The sequence below is a fragment of the Colletotrichum fructicola genome, assembly GCF_000319635.2.
Source record: "Colletotrichum fructicola Nara gc5 chromosome Unknown KSG_Nara_v1_contig06, whole genome shotgun sequence".
Classification (NCBI taxonomy): domain Eukaryota; kingdom Fungi; phylum Ascomycota; class Sordariomycetes; order Glomerellales; family Glomerellaceae; genus Colletotrichum; species Colletotrichum fructicola.
In genome coordinates, this window is record NW_027094056.1 from 1350602 (window position 1) to 1371043 (window position 20442).

The following is a 20442-nucleotide window of genomic DNA, read 5'->3' on the forward strand; positions in this document are numbered from 1 at the left end:
GTCTGAACATCGTGCGCTTCGATTCCTCTCTTCTCGTCTTCTCAGTGTTTCTTTCTTCCTTCATCGTTTGTCTTCCTCTCTGTATCTTGTTGTACGGTATCCTTGTCGTGGTAGTTAGTTGTGACTGCAGTGACGTTGATGCAATAGATTGTGAGATATCGTTGACAGTATAGGCGACTATTCTTGCGTATATCTGCAGGCTGCCACTTTGTTTTACGAGGGAGAGTGTGTTGATTTGGAATTGAGGATGAGGAAAGTTTGGGATGGAGCGTTTGGTATCAAGGCCTCTTATACGTATCATGTATGGCTACGATAAACTTTACCGTGAAGACTTTTTCAAAAGTAGCTGAGAACCTCGCTGACTGCGGTAGTCAGCGTAAGCAGTAGAAGAAACATGTCTCACTGAACATGGCACCGACTGCAGTGCTCATCACTCTGCAATTTTAGCATAGGTACATAACTTCCTAGGGACGACAGAGACGACAGAGATGACGGAGACGACAGCGACAACAGCGACAACAAAGACCATAGAAACGATAGAAACGATAGAGACGATAGAGACGACAGGGACGACAAGGATAAAAGAAACAATAGTGATAATACGAATACATCTTATAAAAGAGATAAGAATGATAGAGATTCAACAGCACTCTTCCGTGACATCTAGAAGCATTTCTACATACTGACTTTCTGTAATGCTTTTAAGCTCTTCACGTATGAACCGAGTGATTGCTCTCGCAGATGCAACGAATCATTGCTACTAGACGAAATGAATAACATGAATTTTCCACGGGGAATCTTACAGAACCTCCTAAAAGCTAACTCCAACCGTGATCTACAAAATTCGCCACACAACACCGAAGCATTCCATCCTTCACCACCCCCTACTCGTCCCTGGCTTGCTTCGGCTGGCCCGGGTCAACATACCCAGACCCCCGGCGGCACACCTTATCGACCGCGCTGTTCTCGCACGGGAACGTGTCCGGGCACGTGTTGAACGTGTAGAAGTCCGTCTGGCAGCACTCGGCGATGCTGTAGCAGCTGTCCGTGGGGATGTTGCAGACGCCAGCCTGTGTTACGTTAGCAAGAAAAGCTTTCGGGGCGGGTGCATCACGAGAGAAAGAGAAGGGGAGGTGTTGGCTCAATGAACGTAAACGTACCTCGTTGAGACGAAAATCAAACTGCGGATCGCAGCAGAACTTGGTCAACCCAATGTCCCCGCCGGACCGGTCCGAGTTCATGCAGTAGCCCATCGAGCGCGCGGCCATCGCGCCGGCGGCGAGGGATGCGATCGTAAGGAAGGTTGAGGGATGCATCGTGGGTTATCTTATTTCGTAATACAAAGAACGTGGTTGTGTAGACTCAGACCGAAAGCGACAGAACAAACTTCAACCGCAAGATGCAAGACCAGTCTCGAATGGCGCAAACAGACTACATAAAGAAAAACCAAACCCAGCGGCCGTCAGGGCGAGTCACGCAGATTAAAGATCAGCAAAGCCATATGACCACCGCAACCTACAATCGCAGGCCTGGCCGAACACCTCGCCTAGCCTTGGCGGCTTCACACAAATGAGCTCCAGCCTCGTAGGGAGTAGAAGCCGCAATCAAACTAGGTTTGAAGGCCAGCATATAACTTTTCCCGCGTATATTAATCTCAATGCGGTTGGTTAGGTTAGATATTCTTAGACCCCAAGTTCCTCCCCGTGCAACCAACCGTCTGGGTTTGCCCGAGTCAGGACTAGCAAAGCTCAAGACAGCTGGCAATCCGACCGCACGCAGGCAGAAAAAGCATAATTGACCTGCGCCCCTTATTTGGCGTCGGGGGCGCCGTTGCTGCTTGGTCCTTTTCCATATCTGTCTGTACCTTGCTGTATATTGTACCTCGGACTACAGCGCGTGCTCTGACTATCATAATGAGAATGCCGACCAGTTTTCTGTAGAGCGAATAGGCATTCTCAGTAGAATGACAACTATAGAGGCTACGACTAAGCTTTGCGTCTAATATACACGCGCTGAAACTCCCCACTGGGTTACCAAGTCGACTTAAGAGCTGGAAGGCACAAGGCGATGAAACGTCGGAGTCACCCGTCCGCCGATAGACAAGTCTCTTTCGGGTTATTTCATTCGAATAATCAGTCTCGGCAAATAAACATGACGAACCTCATCACTTCTGTTGGCCGTCATGCAAGTGCCGCCGTCAGCAACACTCAACTCACGCAAAACTATTGACCATCGTCATGCTCTGAATCTGTGTAATTACTCTTTGACTCGTACTCGGTTATATACAAGCATACACAAACCGCGCGTTCAAGAAAACCGTCACCGACCCGCCAACCCAGGCCCGAGAAACGCGAGCAAAATAGCAAACGTGTAGAGTGAACACCAGTCGTTCCGCAGAGGCAAAATAAAAAAATAAAAAAGAACTGGGTAACCAAGTGTAAAAGGACCGTCTGACAGCTTCAAGGAAAATATGCTTTTTTGAACCGGTTTGACTCCGTTAAAAGTTTGTGTGTGGTTTGTTCCGCGCCGAGCCTGATGAATCTATTTCGTTCCGTCTCTTGAATGTTGACCGCTTCCCCTTTACATGGTGGGGATGCCCTCGTATTCCGCGTAGCCAAGAGCGAGGTTCATGTTTTCTAGGCCAGGTGTTAGTAGAGCTCTCGAAAAGAAAATCGGGGAAAACTTACGCAGGCACTGGGTGGCGGCACCCTTGAGCAGGTTGTCAATGGTGGAGCAGACGACGACGCGCTTGCCGCTGCTGTGGACAGCGAAACCGCCGATCTCGACACCGTGCTTGTTCATGATGTTCCTGACCAAGGGCGGCTCGCCGACGACCTTGACGAGCTTCTCACCGGCGTAGCGGTCCTGGTAGATCTGGCGGATGTCACGAGAGGTGAACGTCTTGTTAAGCGGGATGTGGATCGTGGCCTGGATGCCGCGGAACCAAGAGGCGACGTGAGGGGAGAAGGCAACCTCGGCACCGAGCTTGGAGCTGATCTCACGCTCGTGAATGTGGTCCGTCAAGCTGTAAGGCATCAGGTTGTCCCTGAGCATGTTGATGTCGTTCTTGGGGGAGGGCTTGGTGCCGGCGCCAGAGTAGCCGGAAATACCAAAGACGGAAGGCGCACCGCCGAGATGCTCGACCAGGGGAGCAATGCCAAGCTGGGCAGCAGTGGCGTAGCAGCCAGGGTTAGAGATCTTATCGGCCTTGTAGATCTCAGAGCGCTTGGTGAGCTCGGGAAGACCGTAGGTCCAGGTGTTGTCGAAGCGGTAGTCAGCGGACAGGTCGACAATGACGCTGCGGTGGTCAGCGCCGCCCTTGCGAGCCTCCTCAATGGCCTCGATGTAAGGCTTGCAGACACCGTTAGGGAGAGCCATGACCCAGCAGTCAATGGCGCCCTTCTTCTCGAGCTCGGTGACCTGGTCGGGGCTCAGGTTCTCGTAGGTAATTTCCCTCTTGGTGTATCCCTCGAGCTTCTTTCCAGCAAGCTCACGAGAGGAGACGTGTCTGAGGTCCATGTTGGGGTGGGAGTTGATGAGATCGATGAGAGCCTGGCCGGTGTAGCCACGGGCACCAATCAGCGCAACGCGGGAGGGAACGTCGTTAGAGGCGTTCTTCTTTCCCAGGGGAGGGTTAGGGTTGGTGGTGGTGGCGTAGGTGCGCTTGCCGTTGAGACGGGCGGCGGCCGGGGCCCACTGAGGACGGCGGGCCATGGTGGAGAATGCGCGAGCCTGAGCGGGCTGGCTGGACTGAGACAGGTTGCGGTTGGAAACCTGGGCGGCGCGGCGCAGACGGGCCTCGAGGTTGGAGTCGCCGAGCATGGCTCTTCCGTGGGCGTTGAACTCGTCGGTGAGGACACCCAGCTCCTGGAGGTTGTCAATGCCGTACCAGAACAGCTGGTTGCCCTTGCTGGAGAAGCTGCCGTCCGCCTTGTCGAAGAACCATGTGAGGTTCTCATCCTCCTCGCTGACGGTCCAGACGAGCTTGGGGTGGTCCTTCTTGATGGCGTGGAAGACGTTCTCGGTGACGTTGCTGAGCCAGCCCTCCTTGGTGACGGTCAGGGTGGCGAGGGTCGGGTGAGAGCGCTCGGCGTTGGGGGGCAGGACGATGGCGAGGCAGTTGAGGGGCTCGTCGTAGTAAGCCTTGAAGGGAGTACCCTTGAGGAACTCAATGTAGCGGTCGACGGTGGCCTCGGCATCCATACCCTCCCTGTCACGGATGAGGGTCTGCTTCAGCTTGGCAAGGTCGGGGAAAGCGGCGATGCTGTCGGCAGACTCGATCTTGTCGCCGCGGCGGATCAGGGTACCGGCACCGGAATCGGTGAACAGCTCCTTCTGCAAATCACTAGGGTGGATGATGGCAACGCTCGAGGTTCTCGGCAGGGTCTCCAAAAGCTCCTTGATCTCCTTGATCTTGAGGCGCGTACCGTAGCGGCACCAAGACTGGGACATGAGATGGTTGTACTCCTCGTCGAGGTTGATGTGGGAGATCTTGTCGCCAGTCTCGCCGTTGAACAGGCCGCCCTTCTCAGAGAGGTAGACGATCTTGAGGGGCTCAAGCGCGCGGGCAAGCTCGGCGGCGGCGACGTCGGCGTTGACGTTGAGGATCTGGCCCTCGGTGGTCTCGGCCATGGAGGTGAGGATAGGGACGTAGCCCTGCGAGATGGCGAGCTCGACGGGGGCCTTGTCGACGCTGGTGATCTTGCCAACCAGGTTCCACTTCTCCTTGTCGAGGTAGTCGGCGGTCAGGACGGTGGTCAGAGGACGGGTGCGGACACCGAGGCTCTCGAGCTTCTCGACGAGCTTCATGTTCTCCTGGAGGAACAGCTTGCGGGCGACGGTGAGGGTCTTGGGGTCGGTGACGCGGATACCCTCCTCGAACTCGGGCTCGACGCCGGCCTCCTGGAGAAGACGGTTGAGCTGGGGGCCGGCACCGTGGACGATGACGGGGTAGAGGCCGACCTCGTAGAGGAAGGCAATGTTCTCGCACAAGTCATCGAGGTAGTCGGTGAGGATGGCACCGCCAACCTTAATCACGGCGAATTTCTGGGAGGAGACGGAGGTGAAGTAGGAGAGGTATTGCTGGCCCTCGCGGCGGCTGCCGATCTGGCTCAGGGTCCTGATGATGATGGCTCGGGTGCGGTCGCGGTTGGCCTGCTCGGACTGGGAGCTGGTGCTGGACAGGGCGCGGATGGCATTGAGGCGCTGGAAAGGGTTGGCGCGGGCACCGGCGACGGCTTGACGCTGGCGGACGACGCGAGGAACGGCTCGACGGGCGCCGGCCCGGAAAACGGCAGAGGTTGCGGAGAGCATCGTGGCTACTGGGACTGGACGGCAAACAGGTCAGCCCATTCTGTGGCGGCGGCAGTGGTAAAGGTAGTGGTATGGAGGAGGGGTTTCTGCGCCGAGCCGATGTCGCGCACAACACCGCATTGGCATGATGTGTGTTTTTTTCCCGCTCTCATTTTCCGGGAGTCAGAGGGCAGGACGCAAGCTACACACCTCTTTCGAATTGGAACACCCCAAAACGTCGGTGGATTGGTCAGGCAGGGTATGACTTCACACTGAACTGTACACCTCAGCAGACCCGGACAAGCGAGCTACCACTCTCTTGTCTGTCTCTGTCTGTTTCTTGCTCTTTGGCGGGCCAGCTGGATTCGATAGCTGGTCAATTGGCGACGCCAACGAGGGAACAACAGGCTCAATTAGCAGCCCGGGGCAGAAAAGACGAGTTGCGGACGGGGAAGAGCAAGCAAAGAGGGACTATGTTCGAGGAGCGGGAGGGGAGAAGGGCAAGAGTCGGGAGCAGCAGCGAGGCTTTTTACTTTTTGAGGCCTGCGAGACTATGACTGGACTGGACGTCGTGGTGGGCGGGTGGATGGTGGGCTGCTGCTAGTGTTGCTGCTTGCTGTGGTGGGCAGGCCAGCGAGTGTGGGCACTTTGGTCTGCGTACAGTATGATGCAGTGGAGGTGTGGAGGAGGGGCAGGGGGGGCTCCGAGCGCGCGAGCACTGCACCTGCGCTCACAGCCCGTAAGAAAAAAAAAATTGACCGAAACCGCTCACAGGCGGCAGGTCCGCGCCCTTTCTGCACCTCACCTCTGTTGCAGCTGTCTGTCGCCGGGTAAGGTACTTGCGCACTGTGACCAGGGCAGTGTGGGTGACTGCCAGAGTGGGCTGCGGCACACTGTGGCCCCCCTCCTCCTCCCCCCTCCCCTCAGTGCCCGTCCAGTGTCTCCTCCCCTCCAAGTGTGGCTCCTCGCCCGCCCAGCGCAGCCTCTCATTGCTCTGCCCTGTGGCTCCGTCGGCCAATTGGGTCGACAGTCCGGTTATTGATCGGATCTGATAAGGAATCTGCCGGTACGTACCCATCACCAAGTCCTGCGGGAGGAACGTTGAAGACACTAAAAGAGGCAGCATCTGCGGCAGTTGCCCTGGTAAAGCAATTACTTGAAAATTTTCATCTTGCCCGGTGGGGAAGGAGGCACACAAGAAGAAGCACGCAAGCTCGAGCCGAGGCAGCCACGACGTCGCAACCTTCCAAGAATCGACAAGATCAGTACCTCATAACACACCCCAAGGTGACTGAGATGATGAGATGATCAGATGTTCGTTGGCGATGAGGTTGAAAATAACTGCACAACCACCGGAAAGACTTTCAGCCTGAACATGGAGAAACGCAACAGTAGCATCAGTACCAGCAACAACTTCCCCGTCCCTCTGGACCGTCTGTTCCCAGGAACCGGTGGGAACCTGCAAACAGCGGAAATGCAACTTTAAACGCCTCCTCGGTTCCGTAGCCAAGCTCTTGCAACGCCGACGGAACGGCGATCCCCTCCGAGCTTTGATGAGACGAACCTGACCCTGAACCCCCCGAACGCCGGCCGCCCGTTAAGCTTGCATTCGATACACCGCTCGACATCGTGGATCCCGTCCCCTCTTCCAAGGATACTGTTCTGCGTAGTGCCTCCCTTGTGTGATTCCGTTCGTCCACACTGCATATGCCCATCGGCTGTCCTGCCGATGACTTTGGGCCACGACGTTTCAGGACCCCGTCTCATTCGGCCAAGACACCCTTGAACACTGGAGAAAAAAGACAACTTCCCTCTTCAGCACGTTGTTCGGCTGCACGTCTAGACACCCCCCTCCATCTCGGACTACCTCCATATACGACGTAATGGAAATTAAGGCGCATATGGGTATCCGTATCGATCGTGAATCATAGACTCGGGGACCGACTGCACCGCGCCCGTTGTAGATCACTTTGTAGATGCTGCCATGAGGTGCATAGGTTCGTCACATAATGCTAAAGTTCACGAGCATTCTTCCGCAGATTGCCATGCATAGAGCTTTTCTAGCGTTCTTGGATATGCTACTATCTCGAGATGCTAAGATAAAGACACGGGCTATCTGCCATCTCACTTCGTGCTACGGAGCATCATCCTCCGACTCCCGCCCCGAAGTATGATATTCAGGAAATGCTGATCAGCAGCAGGGCATCACCAAGGATAATCTACAAGTTCTTCACGAAGAGCCGAAACAGGCATATTCAGGGCCATTTAAGAATTCAATTACGCAAACGCCTGCCATCCCTCATACATACATGCGGTCGATCCGCAGCCGAACTGACCGGGCCGACTGCACCGGAGCGGGTTCCGTAGCCGGCCGACGGCCTCTTGCATGCAGACCATCGAAGAAGATCGGAGTCCGTCTCGAACAACCTCCGCCCCTTTCCCAAGTCATTATCCCATAGAGTTGGCCCTGTGTGCCGACTCTTCCCCTAGTCTCCCACGGTTGCTCGAAGCCTGCGAGATATCTGACATTTCATTCCATATCATGAGGACGGACCATAACCATGGACCCAGGGGGTCGTGTGATGCAAAAATGGTGGTATCTAGTTACTTGCGGGTAGCAACAACTGGGCGGGTAAGTTAGCGGGTTGCAACGACTACATTGCAAAACCAAGATTAGAGCCGAACGAGACTTAAGAAATGCGAACCATCCAAAGGAAAGGCGCACTGGGAGGGAGAAAAACGCACCCGCTGGAATGACAATGATGAGGATAAGGATGATGATGCCGGCAATCAAACACATGCGCATCTTGACGTCCTTCCACCACATCTGCTTGCGGACGCGGTTGGCGCCCCGACGGAAGCCCTGGGCCGAGACAGCCAGGTTGTCGGTCTTATCTTGCAGAGCATCAAGACGCTCGCCTCTTTGGGAGACCTTGTTGATGTTCTCCCGCATCACGCCGACGGTGTCGTCGATTTGCTATAAATAGAAACGTCAGCACATGACTCTGGTGACACGGTTACGAGCGCGCAGTTAGCGAAACGGATCCGGCCCCTGATTGCGACGCCGACGACGGAAAAACGCGAGAATCGGGATTGCAAGCGGCGGATGACGGAGATGATTGTCGTCGGGTGCCACGAAGACCGCTGATGGAATCCGGTCAATGCAGTCTTCGTTGTTGCCGTCGCGGTCGCTAATGTCGTCACCAGGCTGAAAGACTGGACACCCGCATAGCCAGACAGGGGCTGATTTTTTCCCCGTCGCGATAGCAAGCACAACAGCGATCGTCCGTCGTCCCTCCGTCAATCGCCGCCATTATTGCCGTGGTCATCGCGATTAGCGGGTTGTGCTGGTGAATTGTTGTGATGACCCAATCAGGCGTCATGGGCGACATGTTCAATCGGGCGGGTAGCTCGGTCGGGTCGTCGTCATCAGGCGTCGGACAATCCGGGGCAACCAACGATCCAGTCCATCGAGAGAAACGCGAGCTCGGTCAAGAAAAGCATCGCAACTTACAGCCTGCAAAGCCTGCGTCCTCGCATTGCCGCCAGCTCCTTGCTGTTGCGCGCCGCCGGCGGCCTGGCCGCTGGGGATGTAGGGGTCGTAGGGGGCGTCTTCGGGCATTGTCGCTGTGGTGACGGAGGTGCGAGACAGGTGTGCGGAAGAGGGTCGACGCGGCAAGCGGGTCGATTAAAATATGTTTCGGAGTTGCTGCGAGATGCAAGATTTAGAATTCGGTGATGGCCGGGAGTTTGTTGCTCGAGGCAGATGAGGATCGGTAGCAGTAGTTTGGTAGGCGGTCGAAGGTGTAGTGTGGTTGGAAAAAAAGAGGAGAAAGGATGGGTGGTTGGCGGGCGTGGGAGGTTGATGAGGTGGTTAAGTTCAGGTGATGAGACGTCTTGGGAAAGAGGCGAGAGCCCGGCCGAAACAAGGTGTCCGTCTGAGGATTTGGGGGAGGGATGCGCAGTGGCACAGCGCTTGAGGACGAGGTGCCTGCTGAGGTGTGCTGGGGGGGCCGGAAGGAGGGAAGCTGCTGGCAAGCCAACTGGGCCACTAATTTTAGTTGAGCTGGGAACGCCCAGCCACTGCGACAAACCTCCCTCCTCCAGCCGGGCTGGCGATGGATGAGTGAGTGATTGTCTCTAAGGTTAGGTTGCTCGCTCTTGATTCCGACAGGACATGTCATCCCGAGTTTACTTTGCTATTCATTGCCATGTTTCCCCCTTGCCTGCGGTTTCCTGCCGCTCTCTGGGTTTATCGCCTCGTTGTTTTTGTCCCCTTTGTCGCCGCCTTTGGGATGCGCCGTGATGGGGAATACTCCCTTCCCTTGCCCACGAATACCCGGTCTCTTATTCAGACCCAGAGCACCGGAGCGAAACAGAAACCACAGCGCGGCAGCTTCAGCACGGCCACTGTTGGAGACCTGAGTGGGAGTGGATGGGACTGGGGGACGGCGCTCGCTGGAGCAGCACCTGAGGGCCAATCATGGCCGGCGTTTCGAGCAAATCACACACGGGCAGTGCGGTACGTATCGCTCTGCAGCGACCTCCAACCCCCGTCCGGTGCCTGGGGAACCCGGAAAAAGTGGATAACACGAAGTCGTGAACACTGAACGCAGTGGCTCGTCGCCTTTAACTCAAAAGTGTGCCCGACTTTCCATAAACATGACATAGGCGCTGCGATGGATGTTCCCTGGACCAAACAATCTGGAAGCGTGTCTCCGGGACAGCACAGCCATTTCCTCGTCATCTCTGCAACACAATCCGATGGCCGGCACGGCGACGCCTTGAGGTCGCAGTCTGTCAATGAGTGTCTGGTCGCTGGTCACGCCTCCCTCATACCAGGGACCACCATTTCCATGGTTACCTTGCCTTCCCTGCTTTGCTTACCTTACCTCCCTATGGATACGAACAAGACAGCACTGGATGATCGGACCCTGGCCTGCCAGCCAGCCAGCCTGGTGCCTCTTTTCCATCGCCTTCGCCGGTCGCCGTCTCTATCCGCCTCAATCGTATGCCTCGCGCGTATTGATTTGGGCTGAGGACGGCTGGGCAGCTAGGAACGCTGTGCAGGAAGGAGGCGTTTTCACCAACCAATGCCGTAGATTCGCGGCTTCTGATGTAATCGTCGAGGCGGTGCTGCGCGTTCGTCACTGCTGCTGGACTGGACCTGGACCCCGACGGAGCTGAATTGGCCCGGCGAGTTGGCCCCTTCCCGTCAAGGTCCTTCATGCCCGGCGGCTGGGACCAGACGACGGCTCACTTCGATGCACGTGAAAGCCTTCCACGTGATACGAAACCCCAGGCTCTACCCGAAGCTTACCCGGCGTATTGTGGCTGACAGCGTCAGGCCCGCTTTTATGTGGCGCAGTCGTGTGGCTTTGCTATTGCCCAGAATCCTCTCGGCTACTGTCATTCCAACAGCCATTGGCTTCCATCAGCGTTTGAATGCGTGGGCTTCTGTTTGGTGGCCACGAATGCAACATATCTTCATCTGCCCCTGATCGACGGGAGTCTGTCTTGCGAGATTCAGGCCACTCGGTTGATCTGCTCTCAACGTTCAGACCCTGGCCGCGCAATCACACTTTGCGGTGCTCAACCGCCGCTCAAGGAAAAGCACCGGTCAAGTCGGCCAACGTCGTTGAACCCGACGTTGACTCTGTCGGACACGGAGCGTTTGCCGTTGAGAACTGGAAAAGACCATTTGCCTCCGTCGCACGTTGTCAGCATTCGTCAAGGCACCTCGAAGCAGGAGCAGCAATGCGAACAGCCACGTCGACATACGTTGCAGCGGAGGCGCACCCTGCGATTCGCAACCACACAATCTTCCCAGCCTGATCACAGCGAGGTTGTTGCTGAAAGGCTCGATTCCAGAGATACACGGCTGAAGCACTCTGCAAGCGTTAGGCTGTTTTGCAACGCCCTCCATTCGCCCTGAACTGTTACAACACGGTTTCATCGGCTTTCAAGTCGAATGTCGTTGGACGATGGAAATCTCGTTTTTAACCGTTTGCAGAAGCCAACGAGGCCGATCAGGTCAATCATGGTTGTCCCGTCAAGTCACTTTTTGACGAATGGAGCCCTCTGAGAACAATTTACGCCTCCCACACACAGCAATGTTGCAAGATGAGGTTCAATGCCAGAGCCCCTGGCGATGACAAAGCCGCCCCGTATCCATTTGCCTCGCTGGCATTCCGTTTCTCTGTTGCCTGGGCCGACGGCCGCGCTGCATTCCTTAAAAGATGCTTATTTGAGATTAGCATTGCACTCGCCATGCAAAAGCCTTACTAACGGCCACCCTCGCGAACGGTGGACTCGTGGTTTCGTTGTTTTTGGCCCCTCTGTTACGAGTGGTCGGGGGTTGACACCACAGGAATGGGGGCGGACAACTGGTACTTGACTTGACCGTTCACGAGTATGAGCTTACCCGCTCGCACCAGCGCTAAAGCGTTACGAGCTGAGAGCGGCTAGAGATAAACGGACCTGTCGATGTCGATGCGCCGCTAATCGGCCGAGTAGCGTGTTTGGTTGTTTTCTCAGGACATCATCGTCTTGATCGCATATGCTGCCGACAACGACGAAGATGGAAGTCTAAGGTCCCCGTCCGCAGCGGAAAATCTTGGCCAACGCTCAACTTTCCCCGCTCGTTTTACCGCTCGACGTTCTCGTCCCTTGGCGATGATGAGCATGCTGGCTGCAATACGACGGCACGGCAAAGGCCTGGACGTTTCGTTGGTTGTCGGGCTTGGCCGCCCTGCCCACTGTCGAGTCCGGGATCATCGGCACTGGGGCCTTGTTGCTGGCTACCAGGCCCCCAGAGCCTGCTGATCACCGACGTCAACCAGTCCAGTTTTTATTCAAGCTGGATTCCAAGCGGCTTTCTAACAAACACTACGACCGCACCGCACTGCACTGGTGACAGACGGGGTCGCAGCGCAGAGCTGAGAAGACGGTTGGGCAGACGCTTCGAGCCACAAGTCGACTCAGCTCGAGCATCTCCCTCTCTGGCCGTCACGGCCAAACTCAGACAATAGAAGCCATGGCTTCGACAGACTACAGACGAACCCCAGGTTTGTCTGACATGAGAAAATTGGCGGGAAGGGCAGAGCTGGACGCATCAATAATCAATCAGCGTTTCTTACAGGGCACAAGACAGCCAGCGGGACCCGAAAACGTCACCGCATCACCTTACGTTGTGCAGGCTGGGGGATGCCAGCGACAAGTCAGCAGGGGACAGCACCAAGCTCATGGGATGACAAGGGTTCGGACTGCAGCCGGCTGGGGACATGATGAGATGGTGCACCACCACATGCACGCCGAACAAGCTTAGCTGCCAATGCCAACGCTAGAAGCAGAAACAAGCAAGGAAGGCGGCCAAAGCCCAGGGCGGACCAGACGGCAGGCGGGAGTGATGCAAAAAAGATGGGATCATAACACAACACGCATAACACTACGCAGCCCAGCGGCGGATTGTGAGACAGCTACCTTTACGGCTGGAAGGGGGCCAGTCTTGCTATTCAACTGGTTGCGCGCTTTCTCCTGACTGATTTCCCCAGTCTTACCAGTCTTACCAGTCCCGAAATGCTCTCGTTTCCCATGCCTGTGTTTTTGTTTAGCTCTGTCTCTGGCCTATTTGTTTTCCCCCGTTTCAGTCTGCGAGAAACGGAGGCAAATCTCGTCTTTGGTCTTTGTATTCGTACATACATACTTGTGTACCTACAATTAACCCTTTACTCGTATTGATGCTGCTCCGAAGAGGAAGCTATTAGTGGACCTCCGCCGCTCACCTTCTCTTGCATGGTCTCTTGACTGGTCTCGTTCCGTTCCCTCGATTGCTCCTGACCAAGCAGCTCGTATTTACCCTTGGGGGGCAGCCACTCGTTTTCCTCTTTGCAGTTGCACACCACACCTTCTTTCTTTCTCGGGTGGAAAAGTAACCCGGTGGAGGCCAGCGCAAGTCCACCGTCATCACTCACCCCTTCTCAGTCTTTCCCCTCATCATCCCCTCCTCGTGGCTGTTTTGGTTTGGCCCTGCACGATCCGACGGCCAGACTGACAAGGTGCCACTACTTCCTTGGGGGCGTCCAACCTGCAGGAAACTCTGCACTCGCCATTGCATCCCTACATACAAGTACACCTACCTTCCCAAGTGTGAAGGTGCCGCTTTGCTGTGTGCTGGAAGGCAACCCAACCGCAGGACGAAGCAGCAAGCACCCGGGCCTGGACACCGCCAACCAACTTGTCAGCCTGTCGAAGCACTTCATCGACCCTTGACTTGCTCCATCACCTCACAAACGTGGCTCGACTACCCATGCGCACGCCCTGCTGGCTTCGTTTGCGCTAAGGATTCCTCCACCTGATGCAATCAATTGTTGGCTGGTTTCTTATTTCAACCTTGAGGTGCCCGCGCATCCCTCTTTTTTGGCATTTAGTCTTCGACTGCCCCCCGGTTCTTTGGATCTAGAGTTCCGTCTTTCATGCGGTCCGTCCCTTCAAGCCAAGGACCCCTCACGCACCAACCTCCGACATCATGGCCGCACTGCGGGGCACGTCAACATGGTCTGTAAGCCGGCTGTTGTCGGCCTTGCTGCTGGTATCTACCCAGTTCACCACTGCATACGACCTGGACGTGAATGATCCCAGTCAGTGGCCTCAACTCACCACTTTGCACCTGTTACTAACATGTCCCGTAAGGCAACGTCAAGTCCATCGCCAGGAAGATGACGGAAGATCTCATGTCCTTCTACGACGGAGACAAGCCGGGGAAAACACCCGGTCTCCTTCCCGACCCATACTACTGTAAGTGGACTGCTTGGTTATTCGGCTCATTGACTGACATGGCTTTAGGGTGGGAAGCTGGCGCTATGATGGGTACGATGATCGACTACTGGTACTTCACAGGCGACGATACCTGGAACGATGTTGTCACCCAGGGCCTCCTCCACCAAGTCGGCAAATTCAACGACTACATGCCAGAGAACCAGACACGAACCGAGGGTAACGACGACCAGGGATTCTGGGGACTTGCCGTCATGACGGCAGCCGAGCTTAAGTTCCCCGACCCGCCCTCAGACCAACCTCAGTGGCTTGCCCTCGCTCAGGCAGTCTTTAACACACAGGCCGCTCGATGGGATCCGGATCACTGCGCAGGTGGACTGAGGTGGCAGATCTTCCAATGGAATAACGGATACGACTACAAGAACACCATCTCGCAGGCCTGCTTCTTCGCCTTGGCTGGTCGTCTCGCGCTGTATACCGGTAACTCCTCGTACGCGGAATGGGCCGACAAGACATGGGATTGGATGGTGGGCGTCAAGTTCATCTCGGACGATTACTACGTGTACGATGGCGGCCACATCCAGTACAACTGCACGAACATCGTACCGTATCAATGGACCTATAACGCTGGCGGCATGATACTCGGAGCAGCCGCCATGTACAACCACACCGGCAGCGAAGTGTGGAAGAACAGGCTCGATGGCCTCATGAAAGGTTCCGATGTGTTTTTCGTTGGTCCGGAAACCAACATCATGCAAGAAGTGGCATGCGAAACAGTCGAACTTTGCAACCTTGACCAGCGATCCTTCAAGGCGTACCTCAGCCGTTGGATGGCTGCCATCACGAAATGGGCGCCATATCTTCACGATCGTGTCATGGACAAACTCCGACCATCGTCGATCGCCGCCGCAGCTCAGTGCAAGGGTGGCTCAAACGGTCGAATGTGTGGGCTGAAGTGGACAGAAAACGGGACGTGGGATGGCATGCAAGGCGTTGGAGAGCAGATGGCCGCCCTCGAGGTCACACTCAGCAACCTCATTGACGAGTCGAAAGCACCGGTCACTGCGGGTGGCGGCGGAACCTCTGTGGGCGATCCAGGTGCCGGTGGTAATGACATTGGCCGAACAGTCCCTGCCGTCGCCGTCCTCCCGCCTCTCGGTCCCGGCGAGACGGCTGGAGCAGCAATTCTGACCTTCGTTGTCCTTGCGTTGTTAATCGCTGGCATCATCTGGATGTTCATGGATGAAACGTCAGAGAAGTCTCTCCAGGAGCGGTTCTTTGATTTTAGGTCTGCACTCCTCGGCGGTGGCGCCATCGCGGCCTTGTCCACAAGAAGGAAGACGGATGATTTGAATGAGAAGGGCAAAGGAGTCGATCGCGATACTTCAAGCGATGGGAGAAGTTCGCGCGACCACGGTATTATTACACCCTTGCCGACAAAAGCCCACGCCTTCGACGACGGGAGACAGAGGGGCAGTATGGTTTCCCAAATGTCGGGTGCCACAGACGTGGCGGGCATCCCGATGGTGAGAGAGAAGAGGCTGAGCAGAAAGAGCAGAAACCCTGCTTTGCGGAATAGTGTGGCGTCTCAACAGTCGGCTCGGATCGAATAACTCACGCAAGGTGCGTGATGGCGCTCTAAAATATTGCAGGATCCAGGCGGTGGCGCACTGGGTCTGGTTTTCTTTCTCAGGCGGCGTTCTATCGCGTTCGGAGCCCGCGTTGGGCCTTACCTTTCTGGAACATACTTGGATTCTACATATGCATTGGGTCGAGCATCATCTTGCATTGATTGGGGGATAAAGAATGAATATCGGTTGACAGACAGGATCAGCTCAAAAGCCGACACAACCGGAAGCAACAGAAAAGCCTACGACCTTATGACGAATGGTACATAGATAGATGATGCCAATTATAATGAGACGACCTGAAGGTCGTTATGCCCTCATTTGCGAGTCTCGTGAGAATTTTCAGGCTGTCGCTACCTCATCCCCCAGCTGGGGTGGTTGAAATAGCCTAATGGCGGCTATATTATGAACAACAAGAGGTCTTAGCACCTCGTTAAACGTCGTGGTCATGGCTCTTCTCTGGGCTAAGCGCTCGATATGAGACGCTTGATTATCTTTATGATGATTTCACTTCTTGATCCTCGAGCCGACATGGACAAATCCCACTCGCCGGAGTAGATTACTGATCCTTATGACCCGCTTATCCAAACGCAAGAAGAGTGAGGGTGCGTGCTAGCTACGATCTGACATGAGAATCTACCAGTAGGCTGGATGAAGGGTCTCTGAAGAGTCCACGCTTAGTATGAGATGAACGGGATGAAATTTGGCTGTCTTTATTGGCTGGTCTTTTCGGCTTAGATGATTGGGAAAAAGGCTTTCTGATGGATGAGGTCTCCAAGTAGATTGCACAGCTTACTGTCTCCGTAAGCAGGGGTTCTCGCCGAGGAATCTTGGAGTTCAAGTGAGATATCATGGCAGGATATTCTTGGCGACTGCCCAGCGAAACTCTCGTGAGAGATGCAACTTGGCCGCTGTGCTGCACGGGGGTGATTACTGATGTTCGCCGGCACGCGATAGTTGGCTTAATTGTGGGCGTAAATCCCGCCAAGACCGCCGCCGAGAGCTTCCGGCCCCCAATCCAGGCCGCAGACCGGGGGCCGGGGCAGATTACGCCCCCCGTCCGCCGAAACCGAACGGCGGCGACGGACGGCGAGCGGCCGCCGGGGTATCGTTAAGACCAGCCAATCTGCCGGGGGAGGTCGAGGATGTCGTTTCTCGGACCAGCCTCGCCGGGAACTAGCTGTGACATCACGCACAAACGTCGCAGACCCATGGTAAGATAAAACTTTGGGCGTTGATATTGACATTTAACATCTGAAAAGGGGGCGGAGTAGTCCCGTTCGTACCAGGGGATTGGCGTTGGTATCAAAGGTGGGTAATTGGTTTCATTGAACAAACTTTCCAGCCGTCCCGACGGGTTTTGACGTACGAACGGGGTCTCGGCGACGGTTCCCTGGAGAGCCGTTGTTGCTGGCCCAATCCGCGTCCAAGGAAGTACGCCAACACCAGCATTCACGCATGTTGAGTGAGTTCTTGGGTTTGATAACAGCGGTGTATTACGGTATCTCTTGGCTGCGTAAAGTTGTTAATTGACGCGCATTTCGCAGATGCGCCGGAGCGGAAGAAATGCAAAATAGCGAATGCGAAGAAAAGGTGCTGGGGTGAGGTTACTGTTTGCCTCACTGCTGTTTGCTCTTCCTACCCCAGTCCAGACTACTACGGCATAGGTAGCCAGAAGCTACTTCACGCCACCATCGCCGGCCTTCCGATCTAGGCTTGGCCCTACTTTTTTGTTGTCTTCCCGAATGAGGCAGACTTGCCTCGCTCGGGAATATTCCCGTCCAGGGCTGGGGGGAGCTAATCCCAGGTCCAATTGGCGCGGGCGCGATCGTAATCAGCCCTGTGCGACCGTTTTATTGGGGGCGGAGACTTGGAGCTGATCGCGCCCAGACTGACGATGTTTGTGTGGGGGAAGAACAAGGGTCGGGGGGCCGGAACCCCACGGACTAGAGACGATGCGGTGTGGTGTGCCTTTTACCAACAAACCACATGTTCGCGAGAAAGGAAAGTCGGTGGATGTTGTGGCACAAGAAAATCCAGCAAACAGCGCGCATCTGATCGCTGCGCTGCGCTGGATGTCGAGGGAGGGGAGGGTAGGGTGGAATAGCGCGAGCTCCAGGGATGGGCATGTTACATCACTCCTCTCCGCCCCTCCTTCTCATGGTCCCCGTCCCCTCGCCTCGGCAGATGGCTCCCCAGCTCCTCCGGTGTGGATATAATGGGTGACGGCTCCGTGTTCTTTTTTTTCTGATTACTACATGATGCCGAGGGAAACATCGCATTTCCAAAGGTTGGGAACGTTCTTTAAGGCTTTTTAAAACTTGACGAAAAAGTAGTTAGCCTTTCCTTCCCCCCAGCCGCCATTTTCGTACCCCTTAGCCTTTATCGTCTGATATATCCTATTTCCATCGGACACCCCGGCACGGACGTTTAGGAACGTCAGCGCAACACTGACGGCGATTCAAAAGAGCTGGAGAAGGTCCGTTGAGGGGTAAGTGAAGCAGACGCGCGAAGATATAAAAGACTGGTTCGGCACATCTCGTGAACCAGCGAGCTCACGTCGGTATTAGCGAAACGACTTCATCATGGCGCGAGAGTACCTCTACCTGGCCTCGTCGGCTGTGCTAGGGACATACGTGCTCTGGACAGCCGCCGAGACATACCTCGCCTACAGCGGCAGACCGCACCTCTTACCCTCTCACGCGCTCGCATTCCCCCTCCTCGCGGCGCTCTTCATCCTCCCGACGCTGGTGCTCTACCGCAAAGCGAGCTACCTGCTCAAGATGAAGGCGCGCGGCTGCGCGGAGGCGCCGAGCTTCCCGCACACGGACCCGATCTTCGGCAGCGACTGGGTGCGCGCGTCGATGGCCAAGCAGGAGGAGCACGGACTGCTGGAGTGGTGGGAGACGGTGTTCGACCAGCTGGGGTGGACGTGGTGGGTCAAGACACCCGTGACGTGGGTGCTGATGACGACGGAGCCGGAGAACCTCAAGACGATCCTGGCGTCGGGGTTCCAGGACTGGCCGATCATGGGCCCGCGGCGGGATGTGATTGCGCCGATTCTGGGGGAGGAGGCCATCTTTGCGGCGAACGGGCAGGCGTGGCATGACGCGCGCGCGATGATGAGGCCTACGTTTGTGAGGAACCAGATTGCTGATTTGGCGTGCTTTGAGAGGCATGTTGGGAATCTGATCAAGAGGATTCCGAAGGATGGGCAGACGGTGGATTTGCAGGCGCTTTTGTACATGATGACAATGGACTCGGCGACGGATTTCATGTGAGTTGCTTGAGGGAAGTTTGTGGATAGCAAGACTGATGCGAGAACAGGTTTGGCCAGTCTACGTCTATGCTCACGACACCATCGGCTGAGGCATCCGAGTTCACGGCCACGTTCGAATACATCCTCACCCGCTCAGCCATCCGCTCCCGCTTGGGGCTGTTCACCTTCCTGGATCGGGACAATAAGTGGGATGAGGGGCTGAAGATCATCGACAACTATTGCGACAACTACATCAAGCGTGTGAAGGCCGAAGAGAAGGACCCCGAAAGAGCTTACGTGTTTCTGCACCAAATGATGGACCAAGGTACTACCCCAGAGTTCGTCCGCGGGCAGCTGCTTTCCATGATTCTCGCGGGTCGCGACACCACGGCATCGACGCTCTCCGCGCTCTTCTGGATCCTGGCACGAAGGCCCGAGGTGGTAGCCCGCTTGAGAGACGAGATCAAACTGGAGCTCGGTGAGCGTCAGCCGACGTGGGAGGAGATGAAGGATATGAAGTACCTCAACATGGTGTTGAAGGAGAGTGAGTAATGCCAGGCATGAATGGACATTCAAGAAACTGACGACGATAACCAAAGTTCTGCGGCTGTACCCGACAGTTGCGACCATGTCGCGCGGCGCAGCACGAGATACCACCCTCCCAGTTGGCGGTGGTCCCGACGGCAAATCCCCCGTGTTCGTTCCGAAGGGGACACTCGTACGTTGGTCCATGTACATCACCCATCGGAGAAAGGATATCTGGGGTGAGGATGCCGACGAGTTTCGCCCTGAGCGTTGGGAGGATCGTCGCCCGGGGTGAGTTACTTCCCTTCTTATCGTCGATGATCCATTCGCTGTCGCGAGAATTGAGTGCTGACGCGCGCGCAGTTGGGATTACCTGCCCTTTTCTGGTGGTCCAAGAATTTGTATTGGCCAGCAATTCGCTCTGACGCAGATGGCATACTTCGTTGTGAGAGTCTTGCAGACGTTCAAGACGATTGAGCCGAGGGATGAGAGGCGGTTGGCTCAAACCGTGGGCATCACGACCAAGCTGCCGCATGATGTTCTCCTAAGCTTCACACCCGCGTGAAGCAAGCTTTGTAGATCTTTGAACACGTTATAATGATAGATACGGCGTTTGACCCCACACTCGGCATGATGAATGGCGGATCGCTCCCCGATCGAGATGGCATGATGGCAGCGGCTGGCTGCGCCTTCTTCGCATGAGTGTAGTGGGCTGCGTGGTCCTGGGACAGACAGCCTGTTAGACCCAAGTCGAACTTCTTCAGTGGCTTGCTTCCCGCGTGCGAGGCTTGCAGTAACAGAACCTCGACGGGACTGACGTTACACAATGGTATGCAAGCAGCATATGTGCGTCCCATCTCGGCATGCAGCCGTCGATTCGTGATGCGGCACCACCCCAGACAGCTCGCATATGGTTGGTCGGTGACATGCGGGATCTTCGCGCTCATCTCATGGATCGGAGTC

General features: G+C 55.7%; 5 protein-coding genes across 5 annotated transcripts; 2 read left to right on the top strand and 3 right to left on the bottom strand.

Annotated features, from left to right (window-relative positions):
• Window positions 1-884: 884 nt before the first annotated feature.
• On the bottom strand, window positions 885-1316 carry CGGC5_v010662 (uncharacterized protein; the record flags this gene model as incomplete). Its single annotated transcript, XM_032022715.1, has 2 exons — window positions 885-1070; window positions 1161-1316. The coding sequence occupies 2 exons, from the start codon at window positions 1314-1316 to the stop codon at window positions 885-887; spliced, it is 342 nt and encodes a 113-aa protein (XP_031880467.1).
• Window positions 1317-2580: 1264 nt separating this feature from the next.
• CGGC5_v010663 (Protein arg-6) lies at window positions 2581-5313 on the bottom strand (the record flags this gene model as incomplete). Its single annotated transcript, XM_032022714.1, has 2 exons — window positions 2581-2636; window positions 2688-5313. The coding sequence occupies 2 exons, from the start codon at window positions 5311-5313 to the stop codon at window positions 2581-2583; spliced, it is 2682 nt and encodes an 893-aa protein (XP_031880425.1).
• A 2583-nt stretch (window positions 5314-7896) lies between these two features.
• On the bottom strand, window positions 7897-8914 carry CGGC5_v010664 (Synaptobrevin-like protein 2; the record flags this gene model as incomplete). The annotated part of the gene is made up of 3 exons (XM_032022713.1): window positions 7930-7946; window positions 8038-8269; window positions 8807-8914. The coding sequence occupies 3 exons, from the start codon at window positions 8912-8914 to the stop codon at window positions 7930-7932; spliced, it is 357 nt and encodes a 118-aa protein (XP_031880466.1).
• A 4905-nt stretch (window positions 8915-13819) lies between these two features.
• DCW1-0 (Mannan endo-1,6-alpha-mannosidase DCW1) lies at window positions 13820-15680 on the top strand (the record flags this gene model as incomplete). The annotated part of the gene is made up of 3 exons (XM_032022710.1): window positions 13820-13931; window positions 13984-14088; window positions 14137-15680. 3 exons carry the CDS (start codon window positions 13820-13822, stop codon window positions 15678-15680), a joined length of 1761 nt encoding a protein of 586 aa, XP_031880404.1.
• A 2600-nt stretch (window positions 15681-18280) lies between these two features.
• CGGC5_v010666 (Cytochrome P450 52A13) lies at window positions 18281-20044 on the top strand (the record flags this gene model as incomplete). The annotated part of the gene is made up of 4 exons (XM_066152399.1): window positions 18281-18972; window positions 19023-19498; window positions 19554-19770; window positions 19843-20044. 4 exons carry the CDS (start codon window positions 18281-18283, stop codon window positions 20042-20044), a joined length of 1587 nt encoding a protein of 528 aa, XP_066008235.1.
• Window positions 20045-20442: the final 398 nt, after the last annotated feature.